This window comes from Fistularia commersonii, chromosome 3, assembly GCF_037954325.1.
Source record: "Fistularia commersonii isolate RoL2024-O1a breed Wild chromosome 3, RoL_Fcom_v1.0, whole genome shotgun sequence".
Classification (NCBI taxonomy): Eukaryota; Metazoa; Chordata; class Actinopteri; order Syngnathiformes; family Fistulariidae; genus Fistularia; species Fistularia commersonii.
Genome location: NC_141286.1, coordinates 18,808,273 through 18,829,896, shown reverse-complemented (window position 1 = coordinate 18,829,896; position 21,624 = coordinate 18,808,273). Strand labels below are relative to the sequence as shown.

At 38.6% G+C, this 21,624-nt stretch overlaps 2 protein-coding genes across 3 annotated transcripts in view; both read right to left on the bottom strand.

Annotated features, from left to right (window-relative positions):
- Nucleotides 1-13,815, bottom strand: part of prmt3 (protein arginine methyltransferase 3) — a 54,273-nt gene extending 40,458 nt beyond the window's left edge. For both annotated transcript variants that reach the window (XM_086139867.1, XM_086139857.1), the window contains exons 1-10: nt 13,783-13,815; nt 13,465-13,585; nt 12,477-12,559; nt 12,339-12,388; nt 12,111-12,216; nt 10,794-10,959; nt 10,055-10,196; nt 8,537-8,602; nt 6,167-6,288; nt 1,848-1,947 (exon numbers count right to left, since the gene is read on the bottom strand). In XM_086139867.1, the coding sequence (XP_085995993.1) occupies nt 1,848-1,947; nt 6,167-6,288; nt 8,537-8,602; nt 10,055-10,196; nt 10,794-10,959; nt 12,111-12,216; nt 12,339-12,388; nt 12,477-12,559; nt 13,465-13,585; nt 13,783-13,804 (978 nt within the window). In that variant the 5' untranslated portion in view covers nt 13,805-13,815. The remainder of the gene's footprint in view (nt 1-1,847; nt 1,948-6,166; nt 6,289-8,536; nt 8,603-10,054; nt 10,197-10,793; nt 10,960-12,110; nt 12,217-12,338; nt 12,389-12,476; nt 12,560-13,464; nt 13,586-13,782) is intronic.
- A 2,263-nt stretch (nt 13,816-16,078) lies between these two features.
- htatip2 (HIV-1 Tat interactive protein 2) lies at nt 16,079-20,665 on the bottom strand. The gene is made up of 7 exons (XM_086143988.1): nt 20,204-20,665; nt 19,005-19,194; nt 18,799-18,906; nt 18,510-18,647; nt 18,358-18,419; nt 17,184-17,402; nt 16,079-16,688 (listed from the first exon to the last, which is right to left on the bottom strand). The coding sequence occupies exons 1-6, from the start codon at nt 20,317-20,319 to the stop codon at nt 17,186-17,188; spliced, it is 831 nt and encodes a 276-aa protein (XP_086000114.1). The 5' UTR covers nt 20,320-20,665; the 3' UTR covers nt 16,079-16,688; nt 17,184-17,185.
- Nucleotides 20,666-21,624: the final 959 nt, after the last annotated feature.

The window sequence follows — 21,624 nt, the reverse complement described above, 5'->3', positions numbered from 1 at the left end:
GCCAGTATCACCTCAGAGAATCTCCTTGATAAATGGGCACTAAGGGAATTTAAGGCTATTTTTTTAATAGTTGAGTATTCACAAGCACTCATGGTCAAGTTTAGCTCCTTGTGAGCCATGTTTTAAACATGCATCATACCTTTCTTGCCCATTGATTTCTGCATGAAGAGCTTACATTTAAAACAATAAAAAATAAAGTTTGTGGCACTTCCTCTCAACACTTTTGGAATTCCCAAATACCTTTGTATATAGGCTACTGTTAGACAAAAATCTTCTCACATATGTTAAAACCTGTACTAGCATCAACTTTCTAGTATGTTACATTTGCTCTAAACTATGAATAAGAATATTCGCTACATTTCTCAAAGCTCATTAAAACAAAAAGCATGGTCTTGCTCTTTATTTTCCGAACTTGCGGAAATCAATGTAGATTGATTTACCTGGTGCAAAAGCACAGAAATAAGTAGAGAATTTTAACATTGGCTACCAATGGCTACCAATCTTAAAGACCTAATCAAACAAAATACTACAACTTTCTATAAATTTGCCAAATAGAAACAGAAACAAATAGAAACAGATCAAACATTAGCACAACACTCTGTTACTCTCTTATTACTATTATATCTGAACAGCTTGGTAAAACAGCTGCAGTTTAGTTTCTGCTATCATTTGATGATCAAGTCATGAGCCTCTTGTGTGTATATTCTCTTCTCTTGTGTGTGTTTGAATGTGTGTGTGTTGGGTGGTGGCACAGTCACACTTAAAAGTCTTCAACAAACCAACTGCATGATTTTGGACTGAGGCGGCAGTCAAAATGCTAACCAATGCATCTCCTAGCCACCCATTTGTTTTACAAGAGCAGAAGGCGTGTAAACCGTTATTATTCGGCTGTGTTTCAAGCTTCACCTAAATGTTTGCCTTCACAAGATAGTTGAGGATTAAATAGATAAGTTTATGTGGAATCAGACAAGTCTTTGAACAAGCTGTACTCTCGACTTGTTCAATCAAGTTCGTTGGTGTTACATATTTAAAGAAAATACTACAACGTGTTTAGGCGACAAATGCAACCTCAGGGGGCACAAGCCAGTGTCTTCTTGAGCCAATCCTAAGTCTGGATAAATGCATAAAGTTACATCAAGAAGGGCATCTGGCATAAAACTTGTACAAAAACTAAATATGCTAATTGAACAAAAAAGTTGGTTGGTATAAGACACTAGGATGAAGATATAGGGGTAAATGGAGGGAGTTGAGTCACTGTGATGACTCCCGTAGCAGATGAAATAAAAAGAAGACTATGTTTAAGGTGACAAAGACACTGCTGTAAAGGTTTTTCCTGCAGAAATGTACATAGCCACATCAAATACACGATTTAAATTTCAATGTATTAATTGCACATAGAACAAGCAAATGATCTTTTAAGGTCTTTTCAATCGGCATGTTGTAGTTAAATCTCCTTTGTAATAAACCTTCACAGAGTCAACAAATGGGACCCTACATCCAGCTGAAAATATTCCACTGCTTTTCATTTACCATTGTAAAGCAACCAAACACAATCAAAACATAGGCACAGAGGTGTCAGCTCCAAACGTTGTGACAGTGCTCCATGCCACAATGGCACACTAGTCCAAAAGTAGGACTGCTCACAAAAGCTGCAAATATAAATCAGCTTCAAGCTTGGAGGGTGGCACTCTTAATGGCCAAAGAACTATACAAAATATTTTATTTGAAAAGAAGAGATTGAGAGGTGTTCCTTAAGCTTTTGTCAAATTGGTTTTGGAAATGTTGTTTGTTCAGTCATTGAAACTGGTACATAGACAGCATGTAATGTAAACATGTACCGTACTTACCATCCATTCTGAGATGATGATATCCACCTTATCTACAGGAAGGTTGATGTCTTCTATGCGACCTTTGATGAAAGTGATCTTGTCCTCTAGTTGGTTGGATCTGAAACAAACATGAAAGTCTTAAATTGTCACTTGCTTTTTACCTCAGTGAGACTAGGCTGGAAAAAAATATTCATTGTCATTGCTGGTTGCATGCGGATTCCCCACGAAAAATATCAAGTTTGTTGAGAGAAGTCCAGTGACAGGAAGTAACCCACATCTCACAGGGCATCAGCACCCCTGATACTGAGGCAGGTCCCATCACAAAGGCAGACAGAGGCCTAGTATCTTATGTAAATGTCAAATTATATATTTGTGTGTTTCTTTTACAGTACGTGCATATCACGCACATGAGCATTGACACAAATGACTTGGAGGGAAAATCGTTAAGTAGTGTAGGCCGGCCAAGTTCACTCTCAAAATAGCAGGGAAAAATGCACAGCAAAACAAAAATATGAAGATGAACACAGGATTTTTTTTTTTAAGAGTAGTAGAGATTTTTTTGTTGCTGAACATAACGGCAAGCCATTTTGCCTTATATGTCAGGCATCATTAGCGCATTTCAAGGCTTCAAATCTTCAGCGGCACTTAAATTCAGTCCATGCGAATGTCGACCAGGAATTTCCAAAGGAGACTGAACTTTGCAAGCACAAGTTGACCACCTTGAAAGGTCAGGCAGAAAAGCAAGACACAGTTGTTCCAAAAATTTATGAAGCACTCAGAGACTGTAACGTTCGTCGACCCTTTTAATGCGGAGACGGGCTGTTTGCAACCCCCGCTGGTCACAGATGAGGCTGCAGCGGAGTTGGGAGATGATCGATCTTTGTGGACCAACTGAAACCTTTGAGAGAAGGGACCGTTGAATTCTGGAAAAGTGTGCCTATGGAAAAGTATCCAAATGTCGAACGGGCTGCGTTTAAGATACTGTCAATGTTTGGGTCAACATACATCTGCGAGTTCTGCCCTGAAACATGTGAAATCTGTTCTGACAGACAGACGTAAAGGAATTGTTTCACGTGGCAACAACTGACTATAAACCAGATTAGAAAAGGATTGCTGAGGACAAGGAATGCCAGAAGTCCCACTAAGCAACATCCATGGTAAGAGAAAAAAAGCTACTATAAATTATTATATTTTTGTTTGTAGAACTGAACATTGAACTGAGAGTTTGTTTGTGAGACAGTGCACAGTGTTGACTGTTGAAAATGACTGTCCTGTGGTCTTAGTTCTGTGGGAGTCAGTTTTTGTCATTATCATATTGATGTGTGACACAGAGGCCTCTGTGTGTAAGAAAGAGCGAGAGAGTGAGGAGAGGGGATTGGGGCAGTTATATGATGTGGCTCTTTTACTGTAATAATACAGTAAAAACTGTGACTCTTCGCCTCTGACTGGTTGGTGAACGCTGACCGAGTGGTCAAGAGTATAGTGACCATAGTTAGAACAGGGAGGAATTTGAACCCAAAACAGGCAGTGCAGCAAGCACAGGCCACCCTTAGACATAGGGATATCATGGGTCATGTGCAGCATGGGCGTGGAGGCTTAGGGTTGAGTGTAGGACATCCAGTGTAGAACAAGGCATTAGTCACAGAAAAGAGGAATATGGTAGTTGAGGAAGTACATAGGCAAGAGGAGGCAGTAAGATGTGCTAAGGCAGTGTCGCAGGCAAAGCAAGGACAGTGGGTGAACTGAGAATGTAGAGGGGAGAAAGTTAAAGTGGAGAGATTTGTGGGGCATGGAACAGAATTGAGTTTATAATAGGGGCTTCTTATGATGTGCTACCATCTTCCTTGAACCTCAATCAGTGGTTGGGTGAGGATGCTGCCTCAAATGTGCTCTGGTGTATGCACACTTAGGAATATATTGTCAGGGTATAAGGTTAGTCTTTCCAGGGGCCGTAAACTTATTTGGCAGCAGCAGTTGAGGAAAAATGTCTAGAGGTACATTCTGTCGTGACCAGTAAGGAGGCTAAGCAAATTAAATTTGTACGTGAGGAAGAAAAGGTTAGACCGTTTATGTTCAGGCACAACTCAAGTGTAGTTGGGCCTTAGGAGTTGATGTTGGACCTGAATGAGCAGCTGGTTGTCCCAGCATATACATATATATCACCTTTTATGGTCCAGCTGCATTCAATTTCCCTTTACAGATCATATACAACCAAAAGCAAAGCTTTTGATAATTATAAAAATAAATAAAAAAAATGGGATTTTAATTTTTGTCATGGTTGCCATAAACCTACTCTTATACCTTAACAACTAAAAATGTGTTTATGTGCTGCTGTCACATAATATTGATGCAAAATCTAGGAATACTGAACAGTTGATGGTAGGCTGTTTTTTTTTTCTTTCAAAATGTATTCAAATCAACGACCCTCACCTCCACCAAAATCACCAAAGTTAGGATTTTGTTCTGATAGCCTGGATTGTAACTGTCTTTAACAGTCTTTCTCCCGGAGAGACATAGATCAGTTTCTAACTTCGTCAACTGTTTTGTTTTTGTCGAGATTTCCAGTTGTGTGAAAGGTAAAAATGCAACTGCAGGCCAAAAACTATGTGAGACTCCGGCAGTAAATGTAAGATCAGTGCTGTTGTATAAATGATTCTTCCTTTCAGACTGGACATTCAGGGTATCAATCTCTGTGAATATTCCATTATCATGACAGCTAATGTTACTGAGGACAGAACAATTACTCACAGCAGCCTGGAGTGCATTTCTGTTGCAGTGATCCTTATCTTGAACTGTCTTTCCCCTCTTCCTTGCTCTGCTCATGCCGCTATCACCTCCTCCCAGAATCCAAAACCCTCTACCCTCCACCATCAAACCACTACCTCCTCCACTTTTCACAAGAGGGAAACACTGTAATCTCATTATTGGAGCAATTTAGAGGACAATGTCGGGACTCAGGGGAGAGAATCTGTATCAGTGCAGTTTTGTACGGGTCTGTATGTGCAGTATAAAATAGTATTACAGAGGGGAAACGCATATCATCATCAGAATCGATTTTTGTTCAACTGATAAAGATGTGAATATTCCAAAACTTAGAACATGATATTGCAATCACTGTATCGTACTTATGATGTTGCTGTTTTATGTTATTGGTTAAGGACTTTTTGACACAAAATCAAAAGAGTCCATCTTTAGCTCTAGCCAGAATTAAAAGTTCAGTTTCATTCATGTGGGGAGTCACGATCCAAAGCCTTCTATTGGACAATCAATCAATTCGAGCCATTTAAAAAAAGTATTTAGGCATTATCCATTAAGGAAGTGACTGTGAAGGAAGGAATTTACAACCAGCATTTCATTTAAACTTAGGTGACAGAGTGGAGACAGGAGATGGATGCTCCTGCCCAACCAACAGGAGCCACTTTAATTACAATCCTGATATTAACATCATGAGGAGGTGACAGCCACACACAGCCCCATACACAGACAGCCACACATCCACAATTTAGAGCCAGCCCGGCACAAACGAAAAGTGGACTTTTAAGGACCCAAGGGCACAGACTATGTTTCTGTTTGTGAGTTTTTGTGTGTAAGAAGAGCTGAATCTTCACCACTGGTGAACCTGAGACGTACCCTGCATGCCAACTCACACTCCAACTGCGAGCCAGTGGTCTGTAAAATTAAAATGTCCTTTTCCCGCAGCAAACTCTGTTGTTTTGCCTATACGACATTCTCTTACGTAACGGTAATAATGGCAGTCATAATGACTCAAAATATATTTTAGAGGTACGGGTGTGATGGAGGAAAAGACTGTGAGAAGATGTTGGGACAGCCAAGGCTCTGGTGAGGTAAATGAACTCGCACCTGAAATTGGACCAAGGACTCTATTAAAAACGGTGCCATCTAGTAGGGTCACCTACATGTCTGTGTGTACTGGAGTGTGAGTGTGCATGCCTGCCACTGTGTGGGAGCGGAGGCTAGTGGGGTGAATCAGTTAGACCAAAGGTGTAAATTATGTGCATTATAGTCACACAACTGACAGCAGCTCTATTGAAGTCAACCAGCTCCAACAAATAAAAGGTGGCTGGAGGTCACATGGATCTTTACTCCCACAACAGCGACTGCACAAAGAGGGTACAATCTACCTAACGGGGAAACAACAGAAGGACCACGACAGTGTGAAACCCAGTGGCTTAGTGCCAACTTAAGGACAAATACAAAAACAAATAAGTTTAACTATAAAAAGTAAAAATAAATGGCACTGAAAATAAACATATAAATAGTGACCCCTTACTCTTTGTGTGTGTGTGTGTGTGTGTGCGTGTGTGCGTGTAGTTCACCTTACTATGTCCATGGCCTGATAGATGATTTCTGATTGGTCAACAGCAAAAACCCTCTTAGCTCCAGCTCGCGCTGCAAACATGGAGAGTATTCCAGTCCCACAGCCCACATCTAAAACAATCTGCATGAGATAAGGGGTGAAGGTAGGTAATTAAGACATTAGGACTGGGATGGATAAAAAAAGACAATTGGAAATTAATAAGTAAGGAGGAACCCTCAATTTTAAGTTTAAAGATCCTGGAGTAGGTACATGATTCTTTCTTGGAGTAAGTGTTTTTACTATTTTGGAAACTACAATCAATATTAGAGCATGTACTACAGTCACTACAAATTTAAAATACAAATCCCTAAGAGGCATAGGGCTCTTGTATTAGCTACAGTTTGGGCTGCAAGCTGACCTGATGCAACTTCGTAAATTGCTCTTGAGCAATTTAAGATCTTTTTATGGAAAGGCAATCAATGTGTCTCTTTATTTCAATAAGGGTCAAAGATACAGGTAGTTTGTGTATGGACACTGATAGGACAAGCAATGACCGGATGTCTGCGGGTATCGCCTAATCTCATTTAATACTTTATAATGCCCTTTTAATGCCATTTTAAGCAAATGTAATGCCCATGTCTAAATGCAGATATGTTTAGTTACATTAATGGAAATCTGGAATAGACTTTGAACAGTAGGAAATATGTACATATGACCTGAGTGACAATGGAACTAAAGAATCACATGGATTTAACTTTGTGGAAGATTATAAGTGCATATTTCTTAGTTTGTTTCCTTTTTACTGCAACTCTGGTGTTGTAACTTCATGCACCGTCAGAAAACACCTTATAAGCAACAGCCCATTAAGAGTTCCGTTCAAAATAAATTGTGAATAACAATACTTTTTTCCCATTAAGTGTATTTACATTGTTAATGTCTCAAGATATGGAATTTAACCATTTTTAATGCAATTTAAGTCCTTAAATTTGGCAAGATCTAATAACTTGTAATGCTTTTTAATGACCCCCAGAAACCCTGAATAAACAGGCGCAGTCTTGTCTGGCCACTTCATTCATGCTTGTTCCAATTACATGGCTGTCAAAGTTAAGACTTTGTATGGACTCATTTTAGCCCACATCATGAGTGAAGTCATTTTTCTCCGATCATGAGGAGAACACAGAAGAAGACAGGAAATCTGGGTCTTTCCTCGCCTGTAAAAGGGCTTTTGTGTTGGTTTCTGACAACTGGACACATTGCATCAAGTTACCAGAGGAGAAAAAACAAAACATGATGCTGAACTGATGCTAGTTGCTGTACATGCAGGATATGGCCATGAAAAAAGAAATTCACTGTCAGAAAAGCTTACAAGACAGGGAATTATTCATGCCTTCATGCTATCCAATGAGAAGTGGCCAGCTTGCCATTTATGGCCAGATGACTTCTGACCATCAGAGTTGAAATAGCCAATTTCAATCAAAAATAAGAATACAAACAGAAGAGGGAAATGTTGCCTGTATCTGTACCAGAAAGTTCTAATTCCCCACAATCCCCCACATAGTGGTCCAGCATTTATTCAAAGACATCTTGCCTCCAAATAACCAGATTTCCAAAGTAAAATTTCCATCAGGCTAAAGTTGTTCACTTTTCTCATGAACCCTATTCCTTTTTTCAAGTTCTGGGTTAATCAATTGTGTTAAATGACTGAGACCAACAGCAGAATGTATATACTCCTCTGTGTGTAACGATGTATTTTGCTGTCTCTATTTAAAACAACTAACATCCCAGTAAGTATCCCACTGTGTTTATGGGCTGATAGAGGCAGCCCACTGTTAACATTACAAACATCTCAGTCATGTTTACTCCACTGACACACACTCACACAAACACACATACATATATATAAATAAGAATAAAAATATTTTATTCTGATCTCTCTCTTGCTTTTCTAGCAGAAGGTGACACCTTCCTGTCTCTGTCAAATGCTTTGCTCTGACAGGGATAATGTACGCTCCCATCAACACAACCTGCCTCATCCTAGCACTAACCGGTGGCACCCACATAATGGATGGTCATGATACGGGCCACTGCTTCCTGGAACTAAAGGCAATGGAAACGAAAGGGGTCTTTGTTGGAAGGTCTATGGGGGGGAGGTGTTATGGGTTTGGTAGTGATGTGCTGCGCTCTTATCAGCACCCTGCACTCAACATTCAAGATACTAATAAAGTCACACTGTGTTTTAAACCAGACACCATCTCCTTATTAATGCATTTCCTGAAAAATGCACACAGCTATTTCTGTTGATAGGCTTTGTTGTACACTGATAACCTAGATGTAACATACATGCATGCAGATTCCCAAACACACATAGTTCTGTGCACATTTGGCTCACCTTGTCTTTGAATACGTCAGGATTGTCATACATGAAGTCACGGTAACTCTCTGTGCGCACTTTGTCCTATGTTGAGAAAATTAAAAAAAATTACAAAATTTAAACACACAAATAATCATCATCAAACAGTTAAATGTTAAGAGCATTTTAAGTTAAGATTATTGCAATAAATCAAGATAGGAGATGTATTCTACTCGTGATACATCAATTACACAAGATCTACAATTTGTGCCCTAAACCACCTCGTAGGCACACACTCACACCCTGCACTTCACATTGCATGTGTGAGAGGGGCTTGAGTTAGTTCATTTGACCATATTGCTGTCCATCACAATCACTTCTCACAAAAAAAAAAAAAAAAAAAATCATACCTGTCCATAAACTGAGAAATGTAACACATGGAACACAATGTGTCATTACAGCCGCAGGTATTGCAGCTACAATGGATCATGGATCAAAAACGTGCAGTTACATTATCATTATCATGACTATCATCAATAGTATATTATATGGATCATCAAAATGATATGTTCATCAAATTCTTAGGGTTTCAAATTCCTGATGGAATTTTTCATAGAATTAACAGAGGTTTAAAATTATAATACTGGACTTTTGTCACTCTTATTTTGACCATGGCATTTTGTATATTTTATAGTACAATGCATCACTTTAGTCTCTCCTTCTGTATAAATGTTTTGCAAAGTATTTTCAATTCAAACTAAAAGCAAAGTCAAACTAAACTAGTTTTTGCATAATCATGACACAAACAATGGCTTGTATTGCTTTTTAGCAGAACAATATTGCTGTGTTTTAGGGAAAAACCAGAAGAAACTGATTTCAAACATGAATTATATTAGCAGCAGCAGTGATTGGAAGTATGGTAACACAAAGATGATATCTGACATTACACATTTGACAAGCAGTCCCTGGGATTCAGCCTGATTACATTTCTGAGTGGTTTAGGTTGAAACAAAGCAATGTTGCTTCTGTAACATAAAATTCTTTTCAGTCAGAATTAATTTTTATTAGTCTGGCTGATAAGACCCGCAAATAAAAAGGTGGAGATACACAGATAGCATGATACCCAAGTGCACACAGTCAACTACAGAGGTGATGCTCTTCAGCTTGACGCACACCCTTAAACGCATCAGCTCGAAGCACCAATCAGGATGGCCAACAGGATTAAGTATAAGCACTGCAGTAGTGACACCCCCCAAACCAGCCCTGAGCCTTACTTTACAATGTTTCGTGGTACTGCCAAGCAACAGCAGCACTGGTGTCTCACTATGGAGTTGAGCATTTATTGCTGATTTATCAATTTTGAGAAAATGTCCTCCTCAGTATCAATGTATGCATAAAGATGATAACTTTCATTTACATGGTACAGCAAAACCTGTCAGCCAAGACAGCCCCTGATGAATCTGTCTTCACTCTATAGACTGCGGCATGGGCAGGGAAATGACTCAAGACAAAGAGGCATGCTATGTGTTATTGTGGGTGTTGTTGCACGGCTCATACCTTCAGCATCTCTTCGTGGATGCCATAATGGCCATAGGAACTGAAATAGGCCTCGTCCTCATCGTCTTGAAGCTCTGCTACGGCACCCAGATTACTAGATCTGCTGGAATCTGCATTCAGTACCAAGTTCTGAGCCAGGAGCCTTTAAAAACATAACACAGATTTATTTTGAACATCTTGTATTAGGACACGGGGTAAAATCAGCAACCAAAAAGCAGAAAGCACACTCAACCTTCATGCAGGGCATAGCAATAAATGGAAGAGATGGGAGGCATTTATCTTTCTAACTCTCCTTTCACCACAGCTCCTCACTCCCCCCACCTTACTCTGTAATTTTCCTTATTGCCCCCTTTCCTACCTCCCCTCCTCATTTTAACCTCCGTGCTGCAGTGGAATTTTCCCTTCCGTCTCCAAACTTCTCCCACAAGGTACTAAGTAATGTTTCTACACACGTTAGCTGTGTCCCCCTGCTGGCCGAGAATGGTAGTGCCCAGGCAAACCGACTCACTGAAGATGGGGCTCATTGATATTGCTTTATAACATGATAAACATCCTCAAAAGCTTCACAAAAGAAAAGCTTTGAACACCAACCCCAGTGAAAATACTGACAACTCAGCTCCAAGAAGTAAAGACAAACAAACAAACAAGTGTTGCCCCCCCACCCCTGAAGGGTTTAATAATTAGCAGAAAAAAATGTGAGAAATAAAAAATAGAAATAAAAAACAAGAAAGTCCCTGACTTGAGTTTGTGCAGATCATCCATGGCTCTGGCTAAGGCCTCCTCTGAGCGACAGGCTCTCTCCTCAGCAGCCTGTGCACGCTGCAATGCTTCATCATGAGACTTGGCGGAAGATGACCTCTGTGCATGCAGACTTGACCTTTTGGCACTACATAGCTCTTCTGGGTCTGAAAATGTAGAGGGGCACAGACATACACAAATGTAAAATAAAATCTAGTTATTCTCTTTTATCTTAGGATAGCTATTTATCCTAAAAGAAATCATACAGTGAAGTCACATGTATTATTTTGTCTATTTTCATTGAAAACTGTATGTCTATAAAGGTCTTGATTGAGCTCAGAACAAATTCAACAATTATAGCAGGACCCTTTTTTAATTCAAGGGTGTCAAACTCAAATACACAGTGGGACAAAATTAAAAAAAAAATCAGTACAAGTCGAGGGCCAGAGTGCTTCAACGTTTATTGTAAAACTTCTTGAAATGAAGTTTTTGCACACACTGACCCTGAAACCAACAAAGCTTTTAAATTATTGCCTATTAAAACAACATTAAATAAATTAAAAATGTGCAGATGTAGACACGATCTTACAGTTTTGTCAAAAAATGACAAGAAGGAGGTTGTTCCATGCATTGATCTTAACCCCAAAAGTGACCTCTGTTACGCACACATCACAGTCCACTCCACGAACAAAAACCGACAGCTGCGCAGTATCAGAAGTGTCACTGCTCTCTCCGCAAACATACATTCTGCCTCCCACCGGTCTTGAAACCCCGTTTTCCTAGCCCACCTTTCATTTAGCCATTTCGGGGGGAGAGGGTTAGCTGACAGTTGACAAAAGGTAACTCAGCAAGGCCAGCTGATGAGCGGGAGGGGCTTGCACATTTGCTGACGCTGGATAGATGTGCCACAGCACTTGTAGTGCATTGTGGGACTTGTAGTATTAATGTTGCTTGCACCATAACAGCAGGCCAGCTCTAATAGTAATTAAATATTATGCTGCGGGTCAAAGATAATCCCACCTTGAATATGACATATGTGGTTTAATTTGTTTAAGTTTTTTTTCTGGCCATCATGTCAGCTACCATGAGATTTAAAGTCAACACATTTCAAGCAAAAACTGCATCTAACTTCAAAAGTAGACAGAGTGAGGCCTTCTTTCAGAAAATTTCAATTTTTTGTTTTAAAAGGATCCTGCAGAAATTAACAAGTGAAAACCAGCAAATATTTGAACTATTTTTTTTTTCCTATGGCGATACCACACTTTGCAGCAACAAGTTATCTCATCGTGATGATTATCCAACAAAATTCTTGCTTTACCTGTCTGTAGCAGTGGGTCATCCTGTATTATTGGCTGCAAAAACACCTCACTCTTCCAGGCTAACTGGCTGACTGGCAGTTCCATCAGGCTTGATGCACTGCAATTCTGTGGCGAAAAAAAAAAAAAGATTCACCTTTTCCTCATGCAGTCCATATAAATGATTTCTGTTAAAACTGTTTCCCTTTTTGATTAGAAGTTTTAGTAGCAAAAAACAAAGACATAAATACCGTTGACCGTATGTAGTTAATCATCTTTATGTAACTATAGTCATCCAGATCTAGAGAGAAGAAGAAAGTTGAGTAATTTCATCAAAAGAGACTTATCTGTGTTTCTGTGTGATGGCCAGAGCCTTGGTGTCGACTTACTGTGTTTAATAATCAAATCTACAAGGTTGATCTGGTGCTCATCCGAGCAGTGCTGCAGGGTGGCCGCAACAGAGCTAAGAAACCTGAACAATAATAGTCACAAAATATAAAATATGAGAAAACACTTCAAAAGTTAAAAAGTTTCAAAATTAAGAGTTGTTGTATCCCCACGATGGCTTAGTCAATCGAATGGATAATCAAGTAAAACCATTACATATTGGAGAAAAACGACACACATGCACGCAAACACACACTATTTCACTCTCTTTACTACAGACTGACATGTTCAAATAACATGATCTTCTGAAGTCATTTCTTACATATTATAAGGAGGATTTTTTGGGAATTTGTGCCAATTTTTGGAAGGTTCTGCACACTGTGTTTTGCTTTATGCAGTTAGAAAAAAACATTGGATGGATTGCTCGAGGACACCAACATTGTTAACTACAACTGAGAACTGAAAAAACCATTGGTATCAATGGAATTAAAGAATTTTGATTGTGTTGCCTATTAGGTGTGCACAAAATGGGGAGATAATTTATTTTAAGCGTTTTAGAACTGGCCATATTTTGAGGATCACTACTTAAAACAGAAATCTTGTTGAAATCTTCTTGTCTTGGCAACTGGACTTGAATATCTTCACTTGAAGACGTTTAACCCTTCATCTGAGAGGCTTCTTCAGTTCTAATGACCTATGGGGAGTTTGCGAACATAACTGCGAGGTTTTTGGGCGAGTCTAGATTATGATGGCTTGTTGTGTAAGTGGAAGAGTGACAATCTCCAGAGACATATTTAAAGCAGAGCATCTCTGCCACCTTGCTGGAATTTCCAACTTTAAAATTAAAGTGACTGCAAAGTTTTTATACCAACTCCTACAGTAACTCAATTACTCAATTTATCTCCCAATCCATTGGTGGTAAACCCAGCCTTGAATACACACGTTTTTCATGCCTTGTCTGGCTGCCTGTTTTCAATACACTATCCCCACCTGTCACAGAATAAACAAGGTACTTGTTGAGCGTCCTCTTCCATCCACTGCCACTGTTCTTCGTCATCACCGGAGTTATCATCCCCATCGGACAGGTCAGGCATATGCTCAGCATCAGCATCTGTTAAATCGGAGCTGTTGAGTTAGATTCTCCAGCAGTGTTGACGTGAGCTAACTATCCGAGGACTACAACCAGCTAGTGTGACGACCAGTGTAAGACGTAAATATTACCCGTATACGTACTAATAACTTACTTATTTCATACTATGAAATAAATACGCCTGCTTTTTCTTTTAATTTACTATTAGACACACTCACGTGGATCTTTGTATTCTGCCATGATGTCGCCTCGTTTCTGCGGACTTCCTGATGACGTTCGATGACGTAGAAGACGCAATTTAGCACTTCTTACTGTCGCCACAAGATGTCGCCAAAATATTAAAGACGATATTCTCATCCATTATTTTGCACATTTCACTAATGTCTATATTCACGTAGCGCACCACCACAAGGTTCACTGTTAGGCTCGTATATATGCACTATGTTTTTTTAACTGAAAAACCTAGATCATTCACAGACGATACTAACTGTAGTTTTCACCATCATTATAACTTTATAATTTTACAAGACTGTTGGAGGCAGAAGAACATTTGTCAGTATTTCCCTTTTATACCTCTGGCAAAATATTAAACAATTCATGTTTTGACAAAAGATGTAAGATAGACTTACATCTGGATTATCGAGTACACTCAATAAGTGTTGTGTCGTGGTCTTCTGTATAATATTTTGCTGAAATGAGGAAAGATGGTGGAGCAGTGGACAAGTTCAAACTTCATTCCTCAAACACCAGACAAAACTGACAACGAACTTCTGTGGACCACAATGTCGGGGACCTAAAACCACCCCCCAATTCCTAGTCCCGTGGGATGTGAGGCCACCTCCCCTTAGTGTCCACCACAATATACCCAATATATATATGTGTCACGTGAATTATCAGGTCATGATTATTATTATCATCGTTATTTTTGATTCGTTTTTAAATAACAGGCTGACAAGTCCTTCAGTACTATTTTGGAGGTTCCAAAAAATGAAACTCTCCTACCAGCAGCCATGAAGAAAGCACATCCTCAAGAAATAAGGGGGTAAAAGTCTTGTAAGTTTTGTAGTCAGGTTTGATTGACAAGTACGCATTTGACAAAAATCAAAATTTGACATGAGTACCTACCATAGAGACTCTGTAGAAATTATTGCTCATATTTCAGAATGAGACATTCTGAACAGGTAGCATACACTCATAGGTCTGCATTCATTCTCCAAGTGAAAGGCAGACGATCACATCTGATCCTCATCTGGATTAATTAAAACACATTGACAATTGCAATTTCCATCCATCAGGTAAAGAATAAAGATCTATATCCATCCAAAACACCTTCAGTCTGTGGTTAAACTTACTACTCACAAGTGAAAACCTGTAGTGTCTCTATTTTAAATCCATCTGAGTGTCCACATTGTTACACTATTTATTTATTTGTATTCATTTGAAGTTAGAAGTTAGAAATACAGACCATAAGCTTTTATGTTAGTTTAAGGGCAGAGTTTATCACTAACCTCATGGAATTTCTCACAGTAGACAAGTCAATTTGTCCAAATAGTAAATACCAGTTGTAATTAAGAATATTAACATACATCACATCTGATTTCATGTCCCAGCCATGACCAAGTGTTGGCTTGCAGGACAGCAGAGCCCTGCAACCAAAGCAGCTAAATGGTGTTGGAATCAGTATTATTTTGCATTATATAAAGTATCTGTTACATACAAAGGAATATCACTTGTAAATCAATTTTTAAAGTCAATTGTTTACACTCAAAAGTTCAAATGAGCTTTAATAAAAGCACTGCCATATGTTGCATACATACAAAGGACCGTTCATATCGAGGACGTTGCTCGAAGCCTCACAATCCTGAAGTAGAATTATAGATAATTCAACAAGGTTTAAGTAAAGAGCAAAATGATCTTGGATATAATTCAGGTGGTGCACAGCATGAAGGACCCTGATTCAATTGCCACAGGGATCATTTCTGTGTGGAGCTTGTATGCTCTCCCTATGTCTGCATGGGTTTCCTCTAGATTCTCCAGTTTCATCCCACAATCCAAAAACAAGCAGGACATTAATTGAAATAAATTGGATAACTGTGAAGATGTGTGAGTGAGAGAGTGAATGATTGTTATATGTAATATGTGTGGCCCTGCAATCGACTGGTGACCAGTCCAGGGTGTATCCTGTCTCTTGCCCAATGACAGCTGGGATAGGTTCCAGCATCCCCACAGCCCTGAGTGCATGATAAGTGGTAGATAATGGTTGGATGAATGCTAGATATTATCCATGGTAGATGGAGTTAAGAAGTTTCCTGGCTTTACTTTAAAATGTACTTGTAAAATTTTTTTCAGTGCCTCATTGTGAAGTTTTGCCAACAATGAATGTTTTTGTAAATTTTGAGCAACTAAAGCCTCACTTAAACGTACAAGTTTGTTTGAATGACCTTGAAATGTCTCATTTGTGTATGCAACGGTCACCTTGTAAAACAATAATGCATTACTCAAGGAGACATTTTTGAATGAGTATTTTCCTTTTAATATAAAAAAGCCACAAGAGAGCAGTACAACATTTAAGATTGAGAAGCAAGCTTATTAAAAATAATTTCTTACTCAGAATTTATTAAAAAGGAATCTCAGTTTTCTCCATTTCATTCAAAATTATCACTAATTCTATGAGCAGATGATGTAAAATCTTGGGTGTAATATAGTGCTGACTTTAATATAAAGCATTTAACAAAAATTTGACATTCTACAACTTTAATAGATAGCCTGAGGTATAACACACACAATGGAACCATACAATTTTGGATGAATTGCATGTTGATATAGTTGCAACGAAATAGGTATTCATTTTAAGGTAGAAGTATGTATCACAGCACAAATGGTGAACACTAAATAGCCTGGGTATGTTTTCCATATGTTAAAGAGTTGAACTGCATAACCAGCTGTGCTTTTCTAAACAATGAATATAAATTAATATTCAGACAGAGCTAAAAGGCAAAATAAAATATTTTCATGCCATAACAGAAGTTCTGAATAAATAACCTTTTCAAGGTCCATATAAATCCTTTGATAAGAATGTTTGTCCATTTGAGCAGTGGGTTGTCTCTGTATCTGCAGCGGTAACCTGTAAAACAGAAAACATCACGTAAGCATGACATCCAAGGGGACTTAGTATATAACTAGACTTTTATCCACTGGATTGTTCATTATAAGAATGTGCATGAAGCTAAACATGTTAATATGCTACTGGAATTTAACTCATGCCATTTTCAAATCAGGAAAAAAATCAAAGTTGTAATAATTTCTAACCCTTTTTAATCTAAGGCTGGGGAACAGCTGTATTATGAAAACTTAGAAAATAATGCAGCACGTGCATTCCTTCAAAGTCCCTCACATACACTAAAAAAAGGAAAGTATTTTCTGTGAACACATGCACTCCATGTAAACAGAGATACATGTTGGCCAACTGTATTATACACTGAAAGATCTCTGCCTGGTGACTTGGGTGTATAATGGTTATAAAGGGGGGAATCAAGGATCTGGCTAAGCGAACTGCTTGATGACATTTGTGAAATGTGGGGTATCAACTCTTTCCACAATGTTCTTCCTGTTCCCTTACTCTTATGTCTTTGCATAATTTCCCAGAGTAGTGATAGCTTTGTTCTCCAGAATTTCCATCTTCTGGTGAGGTTGGAGCAGTGTATTTGACACCATAGCTTTTGCCACAGTTTTGATAGGAATGGCCATGGCTGTAGAAAAAACTGTTGATAAGGCTCCAAAAAACTTTCTGGCCAGCCATTCACTAGGACGACTCTCTTGCCGGTCAACCAACAAAACCCTGTTGAAGATGAACAAAAATGTACAGATGATGAATTAAGAGATGCTTTGAGTTCTGAATGTTGAGAATCTGGTCCAAATCCACGCCAAACCAGATTAACCTGTGAAAACTGAGCAATAAAAGCCTTCCCATGAATTATTTGTTACATATTACAGTCTTCTCTACAGAACAAATAGTCTTTGGGCAGGCAGCCTTTAGAAGAAAATTAGTGATGCTATGCCATCAGGCTATATATCATTAATGGTGGCACCTTGTATGGTCCCTCTGCCAACTGTGTAAAAGTGCATGTGGAAGGGCAAATGTGACAGTGCTGTTTGAAGAATGAGCCTGTTCCAACTCAGGGGTGAAGTGAAGAAAAACAAAACTACATAGACACTTATTCTTGTGAGGTAGCAAAACATCTTCTTTCTAGGTCCATGTTCCCCATTGTACCATGCTTCATTGAATTTAATCAAGCAAAATCAACTAATGAACTTTCAGTGAAAGCCTGTTGGTTCTATACGACGGTTTTTGGTGAAAGATCACAAATTATGATTTCAATTTTATGTTTATGTTGGCTACTTAAATACTGCCAAAATGCCAGCAAAATCAACTGCAGGTAGGACATTATTATAAACTTAATAAGCCTCTTAAATGTTCATAAATCAAATATGTGTTCATAATCTACTTTTAACATGTTTTGCCATAGGGCATTGAAGAAAATTATGAAAATGGATGTCACTTATGAGTATGTTTTTCATGTTGTTCTTTCCTTCTAGAAGCTGTTGAATATGAAAATGCATTCTCACAATACTATGTTTTAATTTGGTAAGAGCAGTTTCTCATGGCTTGTTAAGAAAAAGCTCTCACACTTTACTCAAATTAAATTCAGCATGCAGGATGCATCCTGAATATTAGTGCAGTAAACATGTGTACCAGTGTGCAGGTTTTTATTTGTTATAAAGACCTTTCTTACCCTGGCCTGTAAATGGCGTATCTCTCAAACCCAAGGGCCTCAATATCTGCTTCCACTTGTCCCTGGACGGAATCGATTATAAATACTTTTAGATTATTTGTCCTGGTGTGTGGCATGTAGTCAAAACATTACAAAAACAAAACAGACCGTACCTTTACTTTAAGGTACAAGAAGTTGCTGTTTTTATCAGCGCCTCTGGAGGATTCCAGGTGGAACTGCGTGCAGCCTCCTGCCTTTGCCAGCTCGGCTGATTTAAGAACATAGTCATGATCAACGCGAATGAATCCATCCTAAAATAACACAAAGGAGAATTCACTTCAATGCATCTGTTGGTTGGCAGGAAATAACAGGGACAAGCTAAAAGAGATTTTGCTACATTGTCACAGTTGTTTTAAATGAGAGCAGCTTTGAAATTTCCTGTGTTTATAAAGTTTAACTGACAGCCCCTGCTTTTGCCCTGGTTGTTCCCAGGCAACAGTAGCCAACATCATGTCCCTGGAAGGAGGCAGCATAATCATCCAGCTTCTCAAAATCCACCACCTCTTGGACCTGACGACAGAATGCACAATTGCCGAAGAAAATGAATCTAAATACAATGAATCTCAGTTCATATTAAGTATTGTATTAACTGTCATTTGCGCACTTACCAGGTTTTCATACGCTTTATCCTCAAAAGTCAGTTGTCTCCTTCCGATGAGAGTTATCTTGGAGAAGAGATTGCACTCCAGGAGCTCTTGAAGCAACACTCTGCCTGTTTCCCCAGAAGCACCAAGGATAAAACAGCTTTTATTCTGCTGTCTGAAGTTGTCCTTTAAAGTCTTCATGTCCTCTGCCATGCTATGTTAAAGAACAAAATGACAGCTCTCTTTAAATACATTTCAACTGCGGGTCATACTCTCTTAAATATGGCCAGCAGATACTTGTCACTCATCAATTCCCTTTATCATTTACACTATTTACTTTTTTCCCTTTACATTTTCTTTCTAATTGACTTCCCCCACTTTTAGGTCATTGGCTGCCCATTTTTAGAAAATTTCTCACACAGGAATTCTGACTCAATGGGTCAATCAAACTATAATCAGAAACTCCTTTCTAACTTATAAAAATTATTCCTCTTTCACAAGATTCACCACCAACTTATAAATGTCAATAACAACTGCCTTTGTTCACCTTGGTCAATAGAAGGAACGTTAAATTGATGAAAAATCCAGTTTCTGACTTCTGTAAAATCCTCTGCCTCAGATACCACTGATAATACTGAGAAGCTGTGGTGACAACATGTTTGTTTACACCACTTCTGTGGAAACATCAACTAACAATTGTTGTCCACTGCAAAATATCTATGGAAGCCTTTAGAGAAATTCTTGGTCTTGATATCTTCAGCAATCATCACATAACAAAAAGCATGCACATTCTTGACATGTTCGAGCCAAGAGGTCTTGGATACGAAATAAATGTAGTTTATTTGGAGTCCCTGTTTCTTGGTTCACTGTTATCAACGTACACAAGAGGGGTATAATGTATGCTGAATCTAACAGCATATGAACAGAAAACTATTCATAACAAAAACACCGTTTACAATTCAATAGAAGTGTGCAATTTATTTTTAGATGGATAGTTTTTCAAAGTGAAAATCCGCAGTATTTGCTACTCTCGGACGCAGTTTATCTATCGTAGAACGATATCCGATCGCTGTCAAATCGTATCGTGGACACTGAATCTAAGTTCCCCCCTTTGCCTGTTGATCTGTATAACTGAAAACCTCCTCAGACACGAAGGGCGACATTCGTGTGTACTGTGCGTCAGTCTCCCGTAACCGCTGTCATGCATCTTTTCTGCTTTTTACCTGCTGAACTCAGTCGGGTCTGGGTCGTCGAAATACGTCAAAACTGCTGCAACGATTACGAGTACTACGGTTAAGAATCCGGTCGCTTTTCCAAGGGTGGCGCCCAGTGGTTTCATAACAAACACAAAGGTTAGGAGTGACAGCTAAATGCTAGAACACTTCCTGGTTGCTTTTTCTCGTTGACGGTTATCTGTGTATCTCTCTCCCTCGTGATAGGCTGAGGAAAATGATAGGGTTGGACAATCATTTCCTGGAATCTATATGTCGCTTCCAGAAACTATAATCAGTCGAATGCGTTGAACATTTATTGTTTTCTACTCATTTGGCCCAAAGAGAATTAACACGGAGGCTTCTCCTCGGCCAACAAGACAACGTTGATTGCTCAGCGCATGCGCACTCCGATATATGAATTGCCGATGTTCTTGGATTTTAAAGATCCCTCGTCTAAAACCAACAAAAAAAGACCAAAAACAGTTGGAATCAAGGAATGTACAGTTTTCAAAAGTAAATAAAAAATAGATAGTAAAAAATATACATATAAATGCATGTAAAATGTTCACTCTCTAACAATATATATGTGTAGTTATGTCTGGATATATTCAGAAAGAGATTTGAAATGAATACATTTTCCATTAAACAGAGTTACTGTACAAGTTAAATTATCTCTCACGGTCATTGTACGGACTACATTAAGCATTGCCTCACTTTGCAGCAGCAAAGTAACTAAAAAAAACAATTTTGTTGGGTTTGCTTTCCTGTTTGTTTTCTTTAATTGTTCATGTATTGTACCATAGTGTTTCTCCTCAAAAACAATTCAGATTATACTTGTTAGTATTTGAAATGTTTTCAGTTGTCTTATATGTCTTGTTTTCAAAAGGTCACACAAACTCCTCTATGCCATTATTTAGCCTGGTTTTGATTGCTTACTTGTCAGAAATATCACAAAACACATGACTTTGTGGGTAAAGTCATTCAAAGAAAGTACACTATGGCTGATTTGCATTATCATTCAAGCACTCATTAGTCCCTCTTAAAAATGTAAATGTAATATTCCGGCCACATGGCACTTTGGTCAGGTGGCACATACATTGTAGGCGGACAGAAAGCCGCATGCATGACGTAGGACAGATCCTTCAGTGTTTTGTTCTTGGATGCTTCATAATTCTCTCTCAAATGTGTCTGCTAAATATTAGAGCAGAACTAGCATCATAAGAATTTTGTTGCCACAAATCACTCTCTCCATTTCAGGTTATGTGTTGTAAGAGTCTCCATGAACACAAAAAGTATTCAATTATGAGATAATGGGAAAACAGTTTACTGTTTTCAGTGCTTCTATATGTTTCAGGGACAAAGAAAAAGTAAGAAAGAAAACATGCTGTACTGACCCTTTGTCCCATTGCAGCCCATTTTATAGTATTCAA